Source organism: Podarcis tiliguerta (genome assembly GCF_965153285.1).
Source record: "Podarcis tiliguerta genome assembly, chromosome: 11".
NCBI lineage: Eukaryota > Metazoa > Chordata > Lepidosauria > Squamata > Lacertidae > Podarcis > Podarcis tiliguerta.
In genome coordinates this window covers 48,553,493-48,576,885 of record NC_139544.1, presented here as the reverse complement: position 1 = coordinate 48,576,885, position 23,393 = coordinate 48,553,493, and the positions used below count along the sequence as shown (strand labels likewise).

At 44.0% G+C, this 23,393-nt stretch overlaps 1 protein-coding gene across 1 annotated transcript; it reads left to right on the top strand.

Moving 5' to 3' along the window:
* Nucleotides 1-522: 522 nt before the first annotated feature.
* On the top strand, nt 523-19,625 carry LOC310660295 (O-acyltransferase like protein-like; the record flags this gene model as incomplete). The annotated part of the gene is made up of 15 exons (XM_083404619.1): nt 523-667; nt 2,621-2,760; nt 3,709-3,787; nt 6,199-6,337; nt 6,448-6,674; nt 7,410-7,580; nt 9,070-9,172; nt 10,356-10,457; nt 10,910-11,075; nt 11,553-11,632; nt 12,805-12,918; nt 13,440-13,569; nt 17,199-17,382; nt 17,908-18,050; nt 19,030-19,625. 15 exons carry the CDS (start codon nt 523-525, stop codon nt 19,150-19,152), a joined length of 2,046 nt encoding a protein of 681 aa, XP_083260745.1. The 3' UTR covers nt 19,153-19,625.
* Nucleotides 19,626-23,393: the final 3,768 nt, after the last annotated feature.

Below are 23,393 nucleotides of genomic sequence, written 5' to 3'. Positions count from 1 at the left end.
TGTTTTGTTTATATTTGTAGGGCCTTCCCATTATCGCAGTCTTCCAAGACAAAATGCTGTTCTAAACCAGAAGCTTTATCCCTGCCACCACAATCAAGTACATTTTTAGGCATTCAAATGCGTTCATTCAGATATATTCTTGAAGCTGGTCTGTACCTTTGTGTGTAATCCTATGTTGAATTTTCGGAAGTGTATACTTTCGTGATAGTTCTGAAATTGTGGTGCGAGAGCACCATCGAAAGGTAACAATCACCTGCCTTGATCTCTGTAACAAATTGCAGCAGGTGATTTTAAAAAGCACAGAGGAAGTAAGCAAGACATCCAAGCTGAGAAAACACTGAGGCGCAAAGAGCCTTTTTCATGCTATTTGTGAAATTTCCACAGCACTGCATCTGTTTTGCAAGGCGAATTGATCCTTTTCAATTAAGACACGGTTGCCTGCAATTAAGGCAAGTGGCTTGAGGCCCTAATATATACCGCCAGGCCTAAAGGAAGAAGTCTAGAGGTAAACGAGGTGTAGAAATGGCTTCTGGGTTCAAACTCCTCGTGCTTCTTTTACTGCCTTTTGCTTCTATTGAAATAAATATAACTCTTGGATGCTGGGAAGACGTCGCAGAATTCCTTTCTGACCTGAATGCAGAAGAACCCAAAGCTTACGCCGTAAAGAGTAAGTAGAATTTTTTAAAAGTGTGCTTGCTTGAGTTTTCTTGGCCTGTTAATTTATTTGAAATAGGTATCTCCCACCTCCTAACTGGGATTCTTGGTGTGGCTTAAAAAAGTATTTCAAATACGTATAATTAAAGTGGCAATCAGGATATTAGCTGAGGTGGTTGCTGTCCATTGGAAAGGTTAGAGTGAACATCAGGAAGACCAACAGTAATTGTAGCCAGAGCCAATGACAGGCAGAACCAACTACCGTATTTTTTGCTCTATAAGACTCACTTTTTCCCTCCTAAAAGGTAAGGGGAAATGTGTGTGCGTCTTATGGAGCGAATGCAGGCTACACAGCTATCCCAGAAGCCAGAACAGCAAGAAGGATTGCTTTCACTGCATAGCGATCCCTCTTGCTGTTCTGGCTTCTGAGGTTCAGAATATTTTTTTTCTTGTTTTCCTCCTCCAAAAACTAGGTGCGTCTTGTGATCCGGTGCGTCTTATAGAGCGAAAAATACGGTAATTTTTGTTTTGTCCTCCAATCTTCCGGCTGAATTCCACAAGTAAGCTACTATCTCACCCCCCTTAGGAACACTTTGGCCCAGGCAGGAATGCTTTCGGGGTTCCAAGGCAAATTCTTAAAAGGGAAACAGAGGTAGCATCCGTCACTCCCCAGAAAGCAACTCCCTCTCATACAAAAATATAGCCTGGACCGATGGGCTAGGTGCATGTGGGGTTGGACTAACCCCGAGGCGCTGGCAAAAATGCACTCAAGACGGCACCAGCCAAATTTTATGATGTTTATTAATAATAAAAATGTAAGGAAGAAGACAAGCAGAAGAGGCAGAATGTTGCTTCAATAAAATTTTAAAAAGGAACCTTTCAGTTTAAGTCTATCCAAATACACCTGCTTACAAACAGGCTTCTGGTCTACTCACGTGTAGCAGTCGTTGGATGGGATTTGTGGGACAGGGACCATTTGGCCGCAGTCCATTTTTAAGGGGTTTGGACCCAGGTGGGACTTGTCTGACAACAGACTATGTCCTGCCAGTCACCAATAATGTCATTTTAGGTAGACTGACACCTTTTGGAAGTTGGGGTTTGTGTGGCCATCATGGTCTCAATTACCACCAGAATTCTCAATCTCTTTGCCAGATGGAAGAATTTTACTGGCGTTACTTTTTCATTGCAGTTGAGTAAGAATAATCTCCCAGGTGATGCATTTTCCTACACAACTATTAACTAGGACGGAATATCAGTGGTTGTCTCCATCTCTCTGCCTGTGTATTCAGGGAGAGGCATAACTTCTTCTCTAAGGCAGATGTAAGAAATCAGGGCTCTTTGCTCCACCCCAGGCTAATGCCAGCTTTGGGGAACCCATCCTTAACTACCATGTCCTAGGGTATCATAATGCAAGTATAAATAACCAAATTAGTAAAAAGTAGAATTGGGTGGCGCTGTGGGTTAAAACACAGAGCCTAGGACTTGCCGATCGGAAGGTCGGTGGTTCGAATCCCCGCGACAGGGTGAGCTCCCGTTGCTCGGTCCCTGCTCCTGCCAACCTAGCAGTTCGAAAGCACGTCAAAGTGCAAGTAGATAAATAGGTACCGTTCCGTCGGGAAGGTAAATGGCGCTTCCGTGCGCTGCTCTGGTTCGCCAGAAGCGGCTTAGTCATGCTGACCACATGAGCCGGAAGCTGTACGCTGGTTCCCTCGGCCAGTAAAGCGAGATGAGCGCCGCAACCCCAGAGTCGTCTGCGACTGGACCTAATGGTCAGGGGTCCCTTTACCTTTACCTAGGACCATTCCAACCAAAGCATTCGGCAGAGTAGCGGTGGGTGCAGGCAGCTGAACCCTCTCATTTCCCCCCAAATGCCTCTGGCCCCCTTCCTTTCATTGCATCCTTCCTTTAGTCAGTTTATGGGTGGACCATGTGTAGTTTGCCCGGCATCCTTGCTTTGATTTTACAGTGTACGATTCTGTTGGGAAACCTGGCAGCAATGTCCTTGGTGGGAATGTGGACAGACTGGGATCTTACACTGAATGCATTTCTGCTGAGGCACCTTCTGGAAGATTCCGAGGGCAGTACTGCAAACTCCAAGTACAGCAGGTGTGTGACCTACTTTGGGTTGGCTGAATGACTATGTTGGAAGGGCAACTCCCAAAGGTTCTTCAGCAAAAAAAGAGAGAGACTCCATGTGAAGACAGAGGTAAAATTGGTGAAGACAGAGGTAATATTCTAAGGTGAGGTTAAGTTACCTTGAGGAATTTCATAGGTGGAAAGTGTCCTGTCTCCTCCTCTCCGCACCCTGTACTCCTTAAAAACTGCTCTGGAAGGTTGGGGCACACGCTGACTAATGTGGAATGAAGTGGGGGGACTTCTAGGGGAGAGGGTATAATCCAAAATTAGGCAGGAATTCTAAAATAAGTTAAGGAAGTTAACAGCAGTCATTATCTCTGCTGTTTGTTAGAGCTCTGCTAAATTAAAATCTTAAATACCTGGTCTCAAATGCCTACTCATACGTGAGCAAAGCACTGCCTTCTAGGCTACAGGTTTATTCTGAGGATAAAAAGCTCAGGATACAAATGGAATTCATACCTAACTGGCAAGCCCTGTAACTTTTAATAATTATACAGAAAGAAGGATTTTTAGCAGGCTTTCCTACTTTGACTTCAGCCCCTCAGACAGCTCATTTTGAGTGTCAGGGAAGAGCAGCGAATTGTTAGTTTTTTAATTTACTGGGGTTGCATTTTTACTGGCAGGGAGTGGGCAAGGGGCACCATTTCTTATTGCACCACAGGCAGCAAAATGTCTTGGGCTGTACTTTTAAACCCCAGAGCAGATCTGTAACTGTCCCCGGCTGCACGACAGCCTGGCCTCTGGTGAATCTTCTTGTCCTGCTGATGTGCAGAATCTCAGTATTTTTCAAGTTTTGCCAGAATGCCCTTGAAATCAGTGCGTCTTGGGTATCTACTCTATTTGTCTACTTTTGCCAGTATCTCTATTTTCTCTTAAACCTATTGCAACAAGAGAACTGAAAAGCATTCTACTTCTTAGGACAGAATTGATTACTACAATGGATTATGTGCCCCCAGTTCCTGCCACGAAGAAGAAATTACGGCACTGGCCATGCTAGGTAAATTGACTGTGATTTTGTTGCTTGTTGCTGTATAACATCTTGTAGGTGAAACTGAAGATCCAATGTGTGTGGATTTATGAAACGTGTCTTGAGCTCACACACCGTGTGTAAACCGTCACTCATGCTTTTTAACATGAGTTTTATTATTTGCAGATTAAACAAAGAAAATAAAGGGGGGAATTATTAAAGAAAATAAAGAAAAGGAAATAATATATGGAGAATACTAATAGTAACCATGAGCCACCATCCATTCACACCACAGACACATTAATGTCAGTACATGCATCTGGTAATTAAACATATACCGTATTTTTCGCTCTATAAGACGCACCAGACCACAAGACGCACCTAGTTTTTGGAGGAGGAAAACAAGAAAAAAAAATATTCTGAATCTCAGAAGCCAGAACAGCAAGAGGGATTGCTGCGCAGTGAAAGCAGCAATCCCTCTTGCTGTTCTGGCTTCTGTGATGGCTGTGCAGCCTGCATTCACTCCATAAGACGCACACACATTTCCCCTTACTTTTTAGGAGGGAAAAAGTGAGTCTTATAGAGCAAAAAATACGGTAAGTTTGGAGAGAAACAAACCATGGGTCTGCATTCAGATGACATGGAAGCCAAGGGTTATGGTTTGTTGCTCCTAGCGCAACCCGAAGCAGAATAGTGCAGACTTCATGCCCCAGCATGATGTTCATAAACCATAGTCAAACCTTGTTTGTGGTTTAACATGACATTACGAACAGGCTAGAGTGTGTACCTAGACGGATCTACTTTTGCTCTCCCTCAAAGCTCCCGTGCTTACGATCTAAAAATAAACAACACCCCATTTCCACAGATAACTGTCAGTTTACATTTCTTAGTACAGAATGTATTGATCGGATGTGTAGAGATCTTTCCTGTTCTGCTTAGTTCAAGAGGGTTCTGGAAGGTTTATTTCTATGTGAAAGAAACAAGCGGACGGTTTCTGGTGTTTGGGTTATTCCTTCAGAGAAGCCGAGTACAGCTGGTTTAAACTGGTTCTGTTATCTCTTCTGTCAGGGTCATGCTGACTATATTAATAGAAGGAGCCTGGGTTTACTTTCTCTTTCTATCTCTTTCTTCTGGTGTGGTGTTCTGTATGCTTAGTGTTAAGGTTTAGTCTTATTATAACTTCTTGTGAGTTTAAGATAAGTCTAAGATAAGCTGCAACTGGATTTCTTATGAACAGTGCCAATCCTGAATTTATTGGATTTGTGACCATTAGGCTCATTTCCCTTCAGTAGCAGCAGTGCTTTTTTCCTTAGAAAAATGTTTAAGGGTACTCTCATTTTCCTACTCATATTGAAATACTGCCCGAAAATGAGGCCAAACTTAGATTCACAAAATGTTTAGGGGTACGAGTACCCCTGCGTCCCCCCATTAAAAACCAGTAAGGCTCTGCTGGATGAAATACAATTGCCTCTGGTCTATTTTTGGGGAATCCTGCAATGTGCTTAAGTCGTTACTCCTATTTTTCTTCCTTCTCACTTTTCATTGGCTTCTTTGTTCTTTACAAAGAACAGGAAAAACAACATTATAAGTACTTTTGAAAGGGAGAATGGATACTTTTATTTTTCTGATTGCGCTGTATGCTAGCCTTCCCCATCCTGTCACCCTCCAACGGCTGAAGTACTCCATATCCCATCGTCCCTGACCCTTGGCCATGCTGACTGGGGTCCAACAACATTTAGCAGACCTCAGGTTCTAAGACCTAGGTCACTGGTAAAGGTAAAAGTACCCCTGCCCGTACGGGCCAGTCTTGCCAGACTCTAGGGTTGTGCGCTCATCTCACTCTATAGGCCGGGAGCCAGCGCTGTCCGCAGACACTTCCGGGTCACGTGGCCAGCGTGACAAGCTGCATCTGGCGAGCCAGCGCAGCACACGGAACGCCGTTTACCTTCCCGCTGGTAAGCGGTCCCTATTTATCTACTTGCACCTGGAGGTGCTTTCGAACTGCTAGGTTGGCAGGAGCAGGGACCGAACGACGGGAGCGCACCCCGCCGTGGGGATTCGAACCGCCGACCATGTGATCGGCAAGTCCTAGGCACTGAGGTTTTACCCACAGCGCCACCCGCGACTGTTGGTCACCTGCAATTTGGCCCTTAAACTGACCTCTCATGGGCTTATACCAACTCCTTTTCTTCCATATTTCCGCAAGGAAGGTGAAACAACCAAGGGAATTCATGTGAGAGATTCATTTCCTAAGGCCACTAGAAGTTTATAATTTTTTGGAAAATGTGCATTAAAACCTTTGTGCCGAATAGAAACGCTTTCTGGGACTTAAAAGAGCAAATGTTTCCATTTACTCCGTTGAACAAGCTGGTAAAAATTGTGATCACAAAAGGCTCCATTGTCCTGACCGTGAAATTATTAACTTATTCTTCCTTTGACAGGTGTATTTAAATTCAAGACCATCTCTTTCCTATTGCCTTTTCCGTCTCTGTTCGCTGTGAATTCAACGGCCTCGTTCCCGACTGTGGCCAGATGCGCTAAGAACCTTTTCCCTATTGATGTGTTTGTAGCGGTTTGTTTGTAAGTACTGACTGCGGACATCTCAGCCCAGCCATGAAACTGACCCTGAAGACCGTGCCTCTCAGGAGCGAGAGTCACTCTGCAGTAATGAACTTCTATTTCCCTTCCAGGTTTGTTAGCGTTTCCTTCATCATCTTGCCAATCATCGGAACCATTTACACCGCTGATGTATGGGAGAAGGCTAAGCGCGATGAATTGCCATCGGACGGTTTGCCTCCTGCAAATTACGGGAGCACATCTTTCGTTGCAAGAGATGCAAGCGAATCGAAAGCAGAGAGGAAACACAGTCATGAACCTGTATCAGCAGCATTGGCCGTATTTGATTGTTCAAAGCAAAGTAGGCATTGCATTATTATTAATGGTGATGTTGGTAATTATTTTTATGGCACCTACTGTGAGCAGCAAGCATCACAGAGTGTGGGGCGTGGGAAGGGCAGGTCTCTGTCCCGAGGAGTTTACAATCTATTTTGAGACAGTAGGAAAGGCAACAGAGGGAATCAAGGACAAGGAGGTGGGAGAAAGCCAGCCCTGAAATCTTCAACTCCCGCAGGGTTCATTTGGGTTCAGGTTCAGGATAATTTTAGGAGGATTAAAAATTCCGTGTCAGGTTTCTATGTGGCAATCTATCCAAAAAAAATTCTGAAAGGTATTGAGTTGTATTCCGTGTAACACCAAGGAACCATCTCCATCTCTCATCCACTCACACCCCTTCCCCAAATCTGTTCTGAGTTTCTCCCCCAACCCTCCGGAGCAGAGAAGGGGGAAGTCCTGTGGCCCTAGCAATAATCCTTGCACAGGCTTCCCCTTTGCAGATAGAAGTGACTCCAAGTGCAGCCTATGAAACTGGAAGAAAAGCACTGTTGTTTGTTTTGGAAGCCGTTTGTCCATTAATTATCCCCCATCATCTGCCAGTCTTAAAATGCGATCCCATGCATGTCTACTCAGAAGTAAGCCCCATGGAGTTAAGTGCATACATGCTTTCGAAAAAGGACTATTTCTTCACTCTACATGGCAGAACACGTATAATCTACATGGTATAATGAATTAATTTCTGCTGCTTTAATATTCTTAGGTACCTTGGACTGTGTTCTGAAGTGTTTTTCCTTGCAAAACCATCTCCCAGCCATTTGGCTGATGAAACCCTGTAAAGAAGTCTCCTTGTCTCTAAATGGTATCAGAGCGCTGAGTCTCTTGTGGGTAATTTCTGGGCATACAAGTCAAATGACAGCGTGGCAGAATTTAGGTATGAGCTGAAGCTACAAAGGCAGATATATTCCTGTTTTAAAGGAAACACAGTGTTCTCTAAATGAACTCACTACTCATTTCAACTGCTGTTTTATTCCATATTTGACACTCGGGATTGCAGTTCATGGGCTGTGGCTTGCTGCTAAATAGCCCTGGCTTTGGGTTTTTTTCTTTTTCTTTTGACAAGGCAATCAGTTATGTAGAGGCAATGAGATTTGTTCAATAGAGAGTTGTAAAGAACAACGAGAGTCTTCACTTGATATATCTCATTCAGCGCATTTCACATCTTTCCTGGGTCCTTTAAGAATGATTATAGAGAGGCTGAGCTGCTGTTTGAACTGGAAAGGACCTTTTCAGTGACCAAACCAAAACTTTGTGATTCTCTGCTTCAGAGAGAAGAATCTGATGTTCTTCCCCCACACTGTGGAAGACCTGTTTGCTTCTGAACTTTGGTTGATAGGATTTCACAGCTTTCCTCTATTTCTCTCTCTCTGTTTCTCTCCCTCCTTGTGTGTGTGTGTGTGTAATTTCAGAGGCAGGAAACCTGTGGCTCTCCAGATGTTGCTAACCTCCAACTCCCATAATCCCCATCCACTGAAGCTGTTAGCCAGGGCTGATGGGAATTGGAGTACAACAATATCTAGAAGCCCGTGAGTTCTCCTCACCTCTGAGATATAGTGTGTTTCTTTGTCTTTCTTGGCTGCCTTGGACATTTTGGAAATGTGAGATATAGGTGCTGTAAATCAATAAAATGTAGAAGGGTTTCCTGAACATACATTCTGTAAAAGAAGGATTAAGGACACAGCAGTTAAGAACTTCGACAAGAACTTCATTGTCTATCTTGAACAAGAACAAATCAACAACAGGACACTGCTGACTCAGTGTCCCAGATATAACTAAATCTAGTTCCATCTAGTGACACCAGACACAGGCCAATTTTCATTCCAGCACCTCAGCCTTCAAGGAGGATAATCACACTACAGTGTGTTTTGTTTCGTTTCTTCCTCGCCTTTGAATGGGCACAGGAGGTTGTGTGATTGTTTCCTGGGTTGCCCCAATTTCAATCCAATATTTCAATCTTCAAGTCAGGCACACACACTCATCCCTTTTAGCTGGAGAGGAGCAGCAGTTCCAACATTTCAAAACATCTCTGTCTAACAAATAGTTCCTATAAACTTCCAAGAGACATGAAAACATCAGTAGGGCACTGCACTTGCAAAGCCTAGCCTAACATAAAGTATGAATGCCGTAGCCTGAACATTCAAAGAGCCATTATTTGAACTGCTAATATTTCTAAGCTGCTTTGGAAATGTATTAAGTGAGAGGAAGGGAACTTGTTTTTTTAAAAAACCAAACAGACACAATTGGACCTGATTTGTTCCATGTTTCTCTTCGTTTGCAGAGATATGCTTGAGTTAAGTAGATTTCCAAATATCTCCTGACTGTTTATCTCTCTCTCTCTCTCTCTTTCTTATATGTTACCACAGATAATGAGTTGGAATGGGAAGCTAAAGTGCTTAAAAACCCTGTTTACGTATTTTCTCTAAGTGGACCATTTTATTTAGGCGTTGACACATTTTTTCTCATCAGGTAAGTCAGATGTTAGGGGACGCGGGTGGCGCTGTGGTCTAAACCACAGAGCCTAGGGCTTGCCAATAAGAAGGTTGGCAGTTCGAATCCCCACAACAGGGTGACCTCCCATTGTTCGGTCCCTGCTCCTGCCAACCTAGCAGTTCGAAAGCACGTCAAAGTGCAAGTAGATAAATAGGTACCACTCCAGCAGGAAGGTAAGCAGCATTTCCGTGCGCTGCTCTGGTTCGCCAGAAGCGGCTTAGTCATGCTGGCCACATGACCCGAAAAACTGTCTGCAGACAAACGCCGGCTCCCTCGGCCTATAGAGCGAGATGAGCGCCGCAACCCCAGAGTCGCCCGCGACTGGACCTAATGGTCAGGGGTACTTTTACCTTTAAGTCAGATGTTATTAGAAGTTTTTCTCCCTCTGTTATATTTTTAAATACAAAATAACCATCTAACATCTCATGGCGGTGAACCTTGCAAGCTGGAACATGAGACTTATTCCCTGATAATTATTTGAAGAAGCATTGGACAACAACAGGTGTTTTATTCATGCAGGATCTGTAGGACAATAGATCCTGCTGGTAGTCCATGCTGCCTGGCTCTGCTGCTCACCTACTTGACCTCCCCTGCCCCTGGGGGAGCAGCCGCATGGCGGCAACAGAGGACAACAAGCCCAGGGCAGACTCCATGGAGGGAGGCCAGATCTGCTACCCATCTATCCAGAGCCTGCTGCCCTGAGGCAACTGCCATGGGTTCACACCTTGCCCCTATGGGATCCCTTGCCCTAGGGATCACATGGGACTGCTGGTGAGCTCAGACAGTCAGAATTGGGTGGGATCCCTGGTTGTTTGAACTGGCGCCTTCACCACCAACTGCTGTGACCACACAAACTGTGCCCCCTCCTTGTCTGTTTCATGATGTCTGAGGACATATATTTTTCAACAGGATTTTGAGTCAGTTGCTTATTACATTGTGATGTCTACTGTGGTTTTTTCCCTTCATTCTGGCTATTTAGTTTTGGGTATTACGTCATTGTAAAGCTGTGTGTTTTCCTGTATTATTGCATTTGAGTTTATTTTTAATTGGGGGGGGGGCTTGTTTTTGTTTGTCACTTTGAATACCTCTGTTTGGAAAGGAAACTGTAGGACAGACATTTTAGAACAGGCAATTAAACCTCATTTCTTTTTGTCCTCAGTGGCTTTTTGAGCTGCCGGTCCTTTTTGAACATGTTGAATCTCTCTGAAAAACGGATCACCTTTTGCCTCACAGTAAAGTACCTGTGGCGCCGATTTTTCCGGTAACTGTTTGTGAGGGTTTGATCCATGTTTTTGCTATTTATTTTGCATTTCTGTTTTTGCGGCTTTTTTGTTTTGTTTTTGTGACTGTGTGGAACCCAGTTCAGCTACTGATTGATTGATTGTGTGACTGCAGTACATTGTTTATTGCTTTCATTTTCTGGATCAATTGTCTCTTTTTGCATTACTTTCTGTGGGAAAGCGTGCCTTGGTTTTGGAACACTTTGGTTTTGGAACGGACTTCCGGAACGGGTTACATTTGAGAACCAAGGTACCACTGTACTATGAATTACTCCAGTTTGCTATTGAGCTGGGCTTGCAAAGGAATGCAGGGATGAAGTTTAAGGGAAGAGAGTCTGATTTGCAAATGCAATCAGGTTTGAATTTCTTTAACAACGAGCTGAAAACTGTGTGCCTGCATGCAACCTGACCTTTTCTGCTCTTGTGTTTGTAGGCTTCAGCCGCTCCATATCTATTCCTTGTGCCTTTTAATCGGTTTCTACTCTGTAGCTCCTTGGGGGACATTTTGGGAGCTCTCGAAACTCGAGGTTGATAACTGTAGAAGAACGTGGTGGGCCAATCTACTGCTGATCAACAACTTTATCGCTGGGCAAGAGTCAGTAAGTCTGTACGATGGAATATTTATTGGGGCATTGTGTCATAATACAGTGGTGCCTCGCAAGACGAAATTAATTCGTTCCGCGAGTCTCTTCGTCTAGCGGTTTTTTCGTCTTGCGAAGCAACCCTATTAGCGGCTTAGCGGATTAGCGCTATTAGCAGTTTAGCGGCTATTAGCGGCTATTAAAGGTTTAAGGGATTAGCGGATTAGCTGCTAAAAGGCTATTAGCGGTTTAGCAGCTTAGAAAAAGGGGTTGGGGAGCGAAAAAAAATCTCAAGACTCGCAAGACATTTTCGTCTTGCGAAGCAAGCCCATAGGGAAATTCGTCCTGCGAAGTGCATTGAAAAATGGAAAACCCTTTCGTCTAGCGGGTTTTCCGTCTTGCGAGGCATTCGTCTTGTGGGGCACCACTGTATATATTTTAAATAATATATATTAAAAGTATGCATTTGTCTTCCCATTCCCACCCCGCTTTCAGTGTAACGGATGGACATGGTACCTTCCAAATGATTTCCAGTTTTATTTCACAACACCTCTGCTGGTCTATATTTCCATGAGGTGAGTTTCTTCGGCAATGAACATCCACCATAAGGTTTCTTCGTAATTTATTTATTTGATTTATTTCTATTCCGCTTTGTATTTTCAAGAAAAAACCTCAAAGCGGTTTGCAGCATATTAAAACATCAACTAAACAATCCAAAATCAAACATTTCTGAAGAAAGTCAAATATAGAGCACAGTCAAAGCAACATAATTAACAGAAAACTAAACTATCCTCTTAAAGATTTCAAAATAAAACATTGCAAAGGAAGTCAACTACAGAATACATGTTTAACACAAAGTTAACAAAAAACCAAACATTTTTTTAAAAAACCCATTGCTAAGTGAAATCAAATATAAATAGCACATTTAAAACAGGGTGTGGGGCAAGGAAGAATGGCAGTTTCCAGAAAAGCCTGCCTAGCCTTCTGCAGTTGCTGACACCAGAGGGATCTAAGACCCCTCCACCCCACATGGGAGGCACAAATCAGAGTCCTGTTCATCTGAGCCTCTTGGGCTTCCTGATCAGAAGGTTGGTGGTTCGAATCCCCGCGACAGGGTGAGCTCCCATTGCTCTGTCCCAGTTCCTGCCAACCTCAAACGTTCAAAAGCATGCCAGTGCAAGTAGATAAATAGGTACCACTGCAGCAGGAAGGTAAACAGCATTTCCATGCGCTCTGGTTTCTGTCACAGTGTTCCGTTGCGCCAGTAATGGTTTAGTCATGCTGGCCACATGACCCGGAAAGCTGTCTGTGGACAAACGCTGGCTCCCTCAGCCTGAAAGCAAGATGAGCTCCGCAACTCCATAGTCGCCTTTGACTGGACTTAACCATCCAGGGGTCCTTTACCTTATCTTTTAGCATCTGTATCTCTGTGAATTTGTTTTAGAATATGAGAAAGCTGTATCAAATGGGACCCATTTGGTCTGTTGCCTTGTTTCTTCCAAGCTGAATGCCTGCCTGTGGGTAATTAGAGTGTGAATTATTCTGCTTCCCCTTGGAAAACTACTACCCCTTCAGTTATAACAGGGAAATACATACCCTCTCAAGCAACCCTTTGAATATAAAGGTTAGAGATTTTTGTTATTAAGTGTTTTATCATTTAAATGAATAATGTAAAGCCCCCCCCCAAAAAAGGCCCCATCTGTTGCTTATATTTCTATTTTTGCTTATATTTCTATTGTTTTGGCAGGAGCAAGCAAGGAATTATAATTCTGGGGACTTTGCTGCTCCTGACGACTTTTACAGTGACAGCCCTACTGTCATCGTTCTACAGGCTTCCTGTTGCAAATCCTCGTGATATGAGGTAAGGTTCTGGAAACTGCCACCTTCAATAATAGGTCACAACAATATGCTGGGAGAGATCCAAAGCACAGTCAGGAATCTAATTAATCAAGAGAAAGTAACCCTCTGCATATTATGGGGTATGTCAGAGGTTCTTGAATTTTTGGAAAAAGAAGTTGGAATGGCACCCTGAGAAGAAAATTGCCCTTAATGGAGATTTCATCTGACTCACTCACTTCATCTGCCTAATGTGCTTTTCTCCCAACCAATTTTTTAAAAAGGCAAAACCTGTGAATTTTGAGAAGCAAATAAACAGGTGGTGTTATCACACTTCCTTTCAGAGCAGAACACTTGGGTTATGCCACGTTTGTTAATAGCAGCAACATTCAGACTTCGTTCTCATATATTTTACCTCAGGAGAATCGTTCCATCTGAGTCGTTTGCCAAATGTTTTTAGTTAGGAATAGTTATCAGTTAATGCTCTTTCTCTCCCTTCAAGCCTTCATATAATCTTTTTATAACCCGTTTCCAATATGCTTGCAGGAAAACGGCCACTGTGATGTATTTCTCAGAGTATTACTCAAAACCTTACTGCCGATACGGTCCATTTCTAGTTGGCATTATGCTTGGGTTGTACATGAACCAGCAGCAAACCCCAGTCCTAAGGAGCAAGGTAAATGGAGGGCGTGTTTAACAAACATTTGGGGACCTATCTGCACAACAAAATGTGTATTGATTTTAAACCATTTTAACTGCGGTGGTGCCCTCCAAAGAAATCTGGGATAGGCTTGGTGAGGTTTGTGTCGTATTCCAATATGACCAACGGTGCCATTCAGAATATCTGGAACTCTGGATCCCTCCTGAGAATGCATTTGTTGTTGTTTTATTTCTGATCCTTTCCCCAAGTTTAAAACCCACCCACCCACCCCCCTTTTAATTTACAACAACCAGCTGGTCTGAACTGGCTAGCTCTTTTGTCAAAACCCATTAGGAAGGTGGGACCATCCCCCTGAGCAATTTCTGATTGGCTGTCGGGGATGGAGCTTCTTTCACTATTGGCTCGAACTCCACTCCATCTGAGAAGGGAGACTGGCTTCAATTGGTCTCGGATCCCCCCAAATATGTGGGGTATCACCCCAATCCCTCCTTTCCTTTGGAACCATATGTATCGGGGGACCAAAGATGCTGTGCAAGAGACTAATACGCTCTCAAACGATCTTGTCCTACAAGGAATTCTGTGCATGCTCTGAAATGCCAAGGTTCCACTCAGAGTTGATGGTGGAGATGTGTGATTTTCTTTCTTTCTTTCTTTCTTTCTTTCTTTCTTTCTTTCTTTCTTTCCTCTGCTTTCTCGTAACTCCCTTTTCCATCTAAAGTTCATTGGTCTTAAAAGGGTATTTCTCTGGAAGATCTTCCTCGTACGTTAGATGCACTGTTATTAAGGTATCCCTTGTGCTCTGAGGGTAGTTCATAAGGCTCTGAAAGATTTTGTATCCTCAGGGCTTTGGAAGAGTCAATCTAAACCTCCTTACTGGCAGATTTACAGGGCCAACAGTTGGGGGATAATGCCATCCATTGTAATGCAATTGGATGATGTGCTGTGTACGTCATGCTATCCACACTTTTCTTTTAGAAGGCAGGAAAGTATCACTAAGGCTTGATCCCCATAATGGGAGCTCCTTCCAGTATGAGGAATAAAAAATAAAAACAAGCAGGAACTGCAACAAAAATGTTGCAGTGCAAAGTGCTCCTGTTCAGGGTTCCAGCAGCCAATCATGCTCTCTTCCAAGATACGCCATTCCTCCTCTCCCCAATGTTCTATCCTTTCCCAAGAGTTGGTTTGTATTCTGTTCCCTGTCTTTGGTTCCCTGCCTTCACAGGCAGCCATACAAATTGAAGGTTTTTTCTTTTTTTAAAAAGTATACTTCCACAAACCTTGGAGTCCCTCCAGACTGACTGGTATTTCCCTTCTTGTGCCTTGATGGATCCATGCTCAAGGAATGAATTTTGCTATTACAATACAGTGGTACCTCGCAAGACGAATGCCTCGCAAGACGAAAAACTCGCAAGACGAAAGAGTTTTTTGTTTTTTGAGTTGCTTTGCAAGATGAATTTCCCTATGGGCTTGCTTCGCCAGACGAAAACGTCTTGCGCCTTTTTCTTAAAACCGTCAATGCATTCCTATGGGAAACCGTCAATGCATTTCCTATGGGAAACCGTGCTTCGCAAGACGAAAAATTCACAAGACGAAAAAACTCGCAGAACGAATTAATTTCGTCTTGCGAGGCATCACTGTATATGATGAAACCAAGTAGGGGCGAGTCCATTTTGCACAAGCACATCATTCTACAGTGGTACTTCGGGTTAAGTACTTAATTTGTTCCGGAGGTCCGTTCTTAACCTGAAACTGTTCTTAACCTGAAGCACCACTTTAGCTAATGGGGCCTCCTCCTGCTGCTGCGTCGCCGGAGCACGATTTCTATTCTCATCCTGAAGCAAAGTTCTTAACCTGAAGCACTATTTCTGGGTTATCGGAGTCTGTAACCTGAAGTGTAGGTAACCTGAAGCGTATGTAACCTGAGGTACCACTGTCCTGCTGTGAGCCGTTGATGAAGGGTTCCTGGGGCACTGCTTGTTGGCCTGACAAATGAGGGAGCCCCTTTGATTCCAAATATTCAAGCCACCTGGAAATATTACCACTGGTGCGAGTGTTGCCTTGAAGTGATCCCACTGCAACCTGGGGAGAGAGAGAGAGAGTAAAAGCAGCCTTGATCTGACAACGAGAGACGTTGGCACGTTTCATGGCACACAATAAATGGGGAAGGTTTTGGCAAGGGGAGCAGCGGCCTCGAGAGGAGAGCAAGATGCAGTTGCAGCATCTAAGGGAGACTTTGTAGTTAAAATGAACATGATAAAAACACGAGGGACCCACAGTCTTTAGAACAGCCATGTCATATTCCAGTTTTGAGTGGAGCTGCCTTGCTGGGTGAGAAGTGTTTGTCTCCTCTCCCTTTGTGTCCTGCACGCCACTTCCCCAGACCTAAATTTGTAACCTGTGGTTATTATGCAGGGCCCAGGGAGGGTCCTTGGTTTTCCTATTCACCCAGGTATTTGGTGCCTGAAATATTCTGTTCCTAGCAACCTTGAAATCACTCCATTGTGAGGATTTGTGACTGTTTCAAGACATTGTTGTTGCTGTTAAAATTTTGTCTTTGTAATTTTGTTGTTTGTTGTCTTAGGGAGGGAGGCTGGGATAATAGTAATTATTATTTATTATTTATGAAGGAAGAAGCTAAATTTATTTTGATTTGGGGTAATGCATGCATATATCATAGTAAGCATTGTTTTAGAAGAGGAATTCCCTCCTATGAGAGAGAAGTGTCTTTCATCTGCAGTTTTTTAGAAGTTCTTTAATTAAAATAAGCACTTTTTACAAATCTCTACATCAGTTGGTTTATTTTGTTCAATTAATCTAACTGGTTATGATGCATGAAAGACAGCGGGCCTAAAATATATGTATATTTTATTATTAAGTGCCTGAAAGCTGAGTAACTGAACTGAGTAATCTAAACATCTCAGTTTGCATTTCTTAGTGCAAAAAGTATTGATCTGATGTGCAGAGATCTTTCCTATTCTACTTAATTCAAGAGGGTTCTGGAAGCTTCTCTGTGTGAAAGAAACAAGCAAAAGGTTCATGATGTTTGGGTTATTCCTTCAGAGAAGTACAGCTGGCTTAAACTTGGTACTGTTATCTCTTCTGTCAAGGTCATGCTGACTATAATAATAGGCCAGAAGGAGCCTGGGTTTCACTTTCTCTTTCTATCTCCTTTCCTTCTGGTGTGGTGTTCTGTATGTAGTGTTTAGAATTATTGTGAGTTATTGTAAGTTTACGTTAAGTCTGCTGCAATTGGATTTCTTATGGACAGGGCCAATCCTGAATGTATTGGATTTGTGACCATTATGCTCATTTGCCTTCAGAAGCAGTAAAGCTCTGCTGGATGAAATTGCCTCTGGTCTAACAGAGGCAGCGTTGGATTTAGGGCAGTGCATGCAATTGCCCCGCACAGGGCACTGAGCTGAGGGGACACAAAATAATAATAATCATGATGATGATGATGATGATGATGATGTTACCAAAGTCTGTCCACGACAGAAGAGACAGGAAGAGAAGGCCTGAACATTCAATTGAAAGAGAAGTAAAGTCGCTTCCCCACCCCAGATCTGACAAAACGACCAGAGTCAGGTGGAATTGTCCTAATGAACTAAGATGCAATCAAATGTCTTGTTCTCATGTTTCCGCAGGTGCAGGCTTCCATCGGATGGCTTTCTGCAATGTTTTCCATGTTTATGGTAGTTGCTTTGGCCTATACGTTACAAGACCCCCTCGACTACTCACCTGCCACAGCCATTTACCAAGCTACTCACCGGACAGTGTGGGCTATCGCTGTGGGGTGGATAATTTTTGCGTGCGAGGAAGGCTATGGAGGTATTCTAGAGAGCAGGAATGGGGAACCTCACGCCCAGGCAGTGGGGCCAATGTGACTCTCAGAGCCTCCCCATCTGGCCCTCAGGAATGGGGATTTGAACCTTGGTCTCCCAGGTCTCGATCCGATACTCTAACCACTACACCACAACTGGGTATTTAAAGGTTTGTTATTTGCTGTGGTCCAAACCACAGAGCCTAGGGCTTGCTGATCAGAAGGCTGGCGGTTCGGATCCCTGCGATGGGGTGCACTCCCGTTGCTTGGTCCCAGCTCCTGCCCACCTAGCAGTTTGAAAGCACGTCAAAGTGCAAGTAGATAAATAGGTACCACTCTGGTGGGAAAGTAAATAGTGTTTCTGTGCTCCTCTGGTTCACCAGAAGCAGCTCAGTCATGCTGGCCACATGACCCGGAAGCTGTCTGCGGACAAACGCAGGCTCCCTCGGACTATAGAGCAGATGAGCACCACAACCCCAGAGTCGTCCGCGACTGGACCTAACGGTCGGGGTACCTTTTCCTTTACCTTTTAGGTTTCATCAATTGGATGCTTTCATGGGGCTTCTGGTCGGTGGTTGCCAAAATCAGCTACGCCTGCTACTTGGTCCACCCAATGTTGATTTTGTTGTATAATGGACTTCAAGAAACGTCCATGCACTACTTGGACATTAATATGGTGAGTGATTAAGGATAGATGGATCCTTAATTTTCCAAATTTTCAATTCAGTTCCTTGCATTTCTGCGGCAATTTGAATTTTTTTTGTGTTTGTGTGTGTGTATGTGTTTAAACTCCTCTTGAAAATTTGTCAGCCTTTTAGTGAAAATTTCACATTTTTGTGTGAAGTTTTGCCAAACGCACACCTTCTTTCAAAGCGTTTTCCGTAATCTGGTTCACTTTGGTATGTTATTTTCACTAATATATACACTTTTATGCACATTTACACTAGTATGGTTTTTTTGGGGGGTGAGCACATTACTTGGCTGCAGAACTGCATTATGATCAGAGAGACAATCAAAGCTCTGTCTCTCCCATAGCTTGCATTAGCCTGCGTCCAGCCTAAGGCTTAAGCAGCTCCTGGAGAGGCTTCATTATCAAATCTTTCTCTGGCTGTGCCTGGGAACAAAAGACTAAGAGGCAACTCCTTTTCAAAATGGAGATTTGAAATTGATTACCTTAATCACATGATCTAAGGCTCGGTTGTCATATTTCAAATCTGGAAACAAAACTTGTTGACCTTTTTTTACACCCCCCCTCCCCAAATTAAAGGTTTATAAACTATTTTTCTATGAAAGTCACCAAAATAACCACACTTCCAACATGGGTTGCCATACGCCTGGGTTTCGTCGTACATTTAATCAATTTTTGGAAATTCCTCCCGGACCCAATTTCCGAAGTACTAATCCTGGATATGTCTTGGGAATTCTGGACGCATGACAGCCCTATCTAAGGTTAAACACTCAGATGAGAGGTAGCAGAGAACACCAGTTGATTATCAACCTGTTAGAGCTCAGAAAGCTTCAGTATGCTTCAGTGGCATGTCCCAATGTTAAACCCTTTCAGCAATATGCATACAGCCATTCTCCATTTCAGTGTGCAGTTGAACCATTATGCTTAACAGATCTGCCCTTATTTCCGTTTGCACTTATCTTTTTAGTTCTATCTGTTCCTTGGACACTGCCTGATGACATTCATGGTTGGGCTGGCATTGACGGTGATGGTTGAGATGCCTCTGCAAGCATTAAGGCGGGCTGTGCGACGACAAGTGGTTCAACTGTGAAGAAGGAAGCAGGAAAGGTGTGATGTCTTTAACCCTCCCCACCATACCCATTCCCTTTGAAGGAGGGGCTCTTCTGCTGCGGTCCAGAAGAACTGTATAGTGATGAAGATCTGAACTTTTGCACGATGAAGATCTGAACCAAGCTCTTCAGCAGTGATGTGGCTAGGGAATTTCAGAATCTGGAATTAATGGTCTTGCCGGGCCCCCCCTTTAGATGGCCAATTGTGAAGCACACAGCTAACACCCCTCTTCTCTTCATTGCCACTGTTCCATTCTTTGCAACTACTTCTACATTCCTGCTATGTTACAGTGAACAAATGGTTTACCAACCCTAGTTAAAAGAAAAGAAATACTCTGAGCCCATGCAGTTCCACATTTTAAATTCACTGAAATCAGTTTTTCCTAAACATTTTCAGGCCTCCACCCCCTTGGCTCCATAAACTCATCCCCAATTCCCCCTGCCCTATAAAATGCATTATTCACAGCAGCAGTTTGCTCGACCCACTAAGGAATATAATAACACAATAAAATTCAAAACAGTAACAATTAATTTTATCCAAAATCCAATTAAAACTATTTAGCTTACTTATTTCAACAAACGAACACTATCCAGTGATGCCAACTTTTCAGAGTCTGATAGTCATGCACACCTCCAGTGACCTCCCCACCTGCTTGCCTCTTAGGGCCCTCACCTGTATGGGAAATGCACCCGGAAGACAAAAATGTATTGAGGAGTTAGTGATCTGACATGGTTACCCTTCTTGCTTCTGTTCCTTCCCATTCCCTCACTCTTGTTAAGTTCTTTGATGGTGTGAGAACAGTCTTTAATGTCCTGAAAAAGTTGGGAGGAGGTGAAGTCCCACACACAGCTGCCTTAATCAGTTGGGGAAGATAATGCTGGGTACCTTCTTTGATGTTGGACATTGTTTTGAGAAAGTGAGGCATTAGGAGGGGGTGGCTAATAGATGATCTGCACGTAGCCAGTCTTGGAGAACTAGTGTGGTGTAGTGGTTAAGAGAGGTACACTTGTAATCTGGTGAACTGGGTTTGCTTCCCCGCTCCTCCACATGCAGCTGCTGGGTGACTTTGGGCCAGTCACACTTCTTTGAAGTCTCTCAGCCTTACTCACCTCACAGAGTGTTTGTTGTGGGGGAGGAAGGGAAAAGAGAATGTTGGCCGCTTTGAGGCCCCTTCGGGTAGTGATAAAGCGGAATATCAAATCCAAGCTCCTCTTCTTCTTCTTGGAAACCACACAGGCTATCTATAAAACTGGACAGTTTGGGCAGAGTTTCTTGAAAGATCATGCACGGACTGATCGGCCGCAGGGCCCTGCAAACCGAGGCTACCTGGGGGAGTCACTTCACCGCTTCTTGAAGGCTTCCAAGTTGTAGATTGAAGTGCTTGCTTGGTATCCTATACATTGCTCCACTGTTTTAGAATAAAATATTTAATCTTCTCGCTCACTTGTGTATTTTGTATTGCTTCTGAATCTCATTTTAAAAGAACTACCTTGCCTTTGGCAAGACATCCCCCCAGGTAATCCTAACACCCCTCACTAGGGGATGTTTCCTCCCACTTTAGGAACCCCCAATTTAAATCATAGCACCCTCCTGGCTACAGGAATAAAACGGGAGTTTGCTCCTCTTGACCTGATGCTAATAAACACATCGCCTTGGGCATTTTGTATGTAGAATCATAGAATTGTAGAGTTGGAAGGGACCCTAAGGACCATCTAGGGCAACCCCTTGCAATGCAGAAATATGCAGCTGTCTCTTGGGGATCGAACTCATGTAGAAAAGGTTAATATATATTTTTAGAGTAAAAATATCAAAATGGGCATCTTGTAACCAGGTACACACCTTGGCTGGTCATCCCGACTATCTGTCTGTCTATCTATCTATCTATCTATCTATCTATCTATCTATCTATCTACACACAAGAGGAAAGAAGGAAGGAAGGAAGCTATAGGGACTGGCACAGGCAAACTTGGCTCTCCAGATGTTTTGGGACTACAATTCCCATCATCCCTGACCACTGGTCCTGTTAGCTAGGGATCATGGGAGTTGTAGTCCCAAACATCTGGAGGGCCAAGTTTGCCTATGCCTGGACTAGCATCAGCCCCAGAGGGCCCTTGTACACTCATCCTAACCCAGGTGCTGATGACGATTAGGCAACTTTGTAGAGTCTCCTAGCTATTATGGTTGTATCTTTCCCAATAGCAGTCGCTGGAAACCGCAGGAAGGGAGGGTGCTCTTGTGTTCTAGTCCTGCTTGTGGGTTTCCTGCAGGCGTCTGGTTGGCCACTGTGAGAACAGGTTGCTCAGTCCCTTGGCCTAATCCAGCAGTTCTTTCACGGGCCTGTTTGCTGCTGCTGCTGCCCCCCTAATCACCTGCCACTCTCTGGGTGGTCATTTTGGGGTCTGTGGGGCCCTGGACTTTGCCCAATCCGCACCAGTCCTCTTCAGTTCTCCTTTCAAAGTTCTGTCGCCCATCCTAACTGGCTTTGGAAATATATACAGCTTAGTGCATATTTCAGCTTGTTTTCTATTTAAACGTGTGTTGCTTTGGAGAAACAAATAAAATTAAAAGAAGTTTCTCAACTGCATTATTAAGCATTCCCTTCTCGCCTCCCCAGAGCCAAGCATTCTTGTGAAGGTCAAACTTTGCCCTTAGGTTTTCGCATGTGGGATCAACTGGGCACAATCTTCTCCCGTGTGCTTAGCCTGCATTGATTGGAGGTGTGAACAGGACAGTGTGAACTTCAGGCAGTGAGTTGTCAAGGAGGCAGAATCCTGATTTCTAGCTTGGTGTTATCTTTTTCTCTGGCTGGGTGGAGTTTATTCTGAGCAAAACAAAACTCTTTCTTACTGTTAACAGAGAAATCTGAGGGCTCCCTTGGACAAAAAAACAAGGACACCAGCCAGGAATACAAGAGCAAAACAGCAGCCAGTAGGCTTGGTCTTTATTGAAGACTGTCGCGACAGGACTCCCACCTGCCACCAGGTGGAACAAGATGGAAGCTCAGAAGAAAAGAAGACCCCAACTTTTATTAGCTACTAATCCCCCAAGCTACACCCCTAGAACTACATCACAATTGCATCATGACTATGTCATTGATACATCACAAAAAGTAGGAGTTGCAGGAGGGGTTTGTGGAGGTAACCTGAGTATCTTGTCACCTGGCTGGTCCCTCCTTTCCCCCTCCCCATGAGTATTTTCCAGAGGACAAAGGGGAGCTGGCAGTTACCCGGTGAGCATGGCCAACCGTCAGGGATTATGGGAACTGGGAATCCAACAACAGCTGGAAGGCACCACATTTGCAATCCCTGACATAAGTAGAACTGACCTAGATGCGTCAATGGTTTGACTTACTATAAGGCAAGCTTCTGTTCCTAGTTTGGACAGGGGTCAGAATGTTGATATGTTGACCCCAAGTCTGTGCATGCAAAGTAGATGCTTTACCACTGACCAACAACACTTCTCCGATCTGCTACCATCCTGCACACAATGTTACATATGCTCCTTTATGCACACATTGTAAGGCAGTGATCATAAGGTACGCAATCTTTGTATTGGTGGGGCTTTCGACTAAGGAGTTTGAAATTAGTCCCAGCACCCAGCAATGTGTTCTCCACTATGTTTCTTCCTTCCATTTGCAGAATCCATGGCACTCTCTTTAATTCTTTGGCGTGTGACTCAGCACCTGGAAACGGCAACTTTTAATTAAGGCTCAAGAGATTCGTTTGACATGGGTGGAGATCAGATCAACTCTCCATCTAACATTGTCTAACATTGATGAGAATAACCTGTGTAAACGTTCCCTCCGGATCAAGGAATGGATGCTTCTGGGTAAACGTGCAGGTCTTGTTTCAAGAGCCAAAGGGCAGAGGGATGGAATTCCTCCTGGGATCCGATTCTCATTTGCAGTGCAATTCTAGAGGCAGCTAATGTTGCCTCACTACCTGGAAGGATAACCTATTGCTGTCTGATTACTTCGTCTATGAATTATAACAAAACAAAGGTGGTGGCAGGAACAAGCCAGTAGTAAATCACACAGAGTAAGTTAACTCTTTATTAGAAAAACAGGATCTGCATAGGGATGCACAGCAATTAATATTCAGTAGGTTTTGCCCCTATGAGGCAGTTGCAGAGACATTGGAAGTTCCCTGCCTTCCACAGCTGCCTCTCCTCTCCTCTCCAGGGTTACCCCCAAGCAATCTGAGACTGCACCAGGATGCCTGC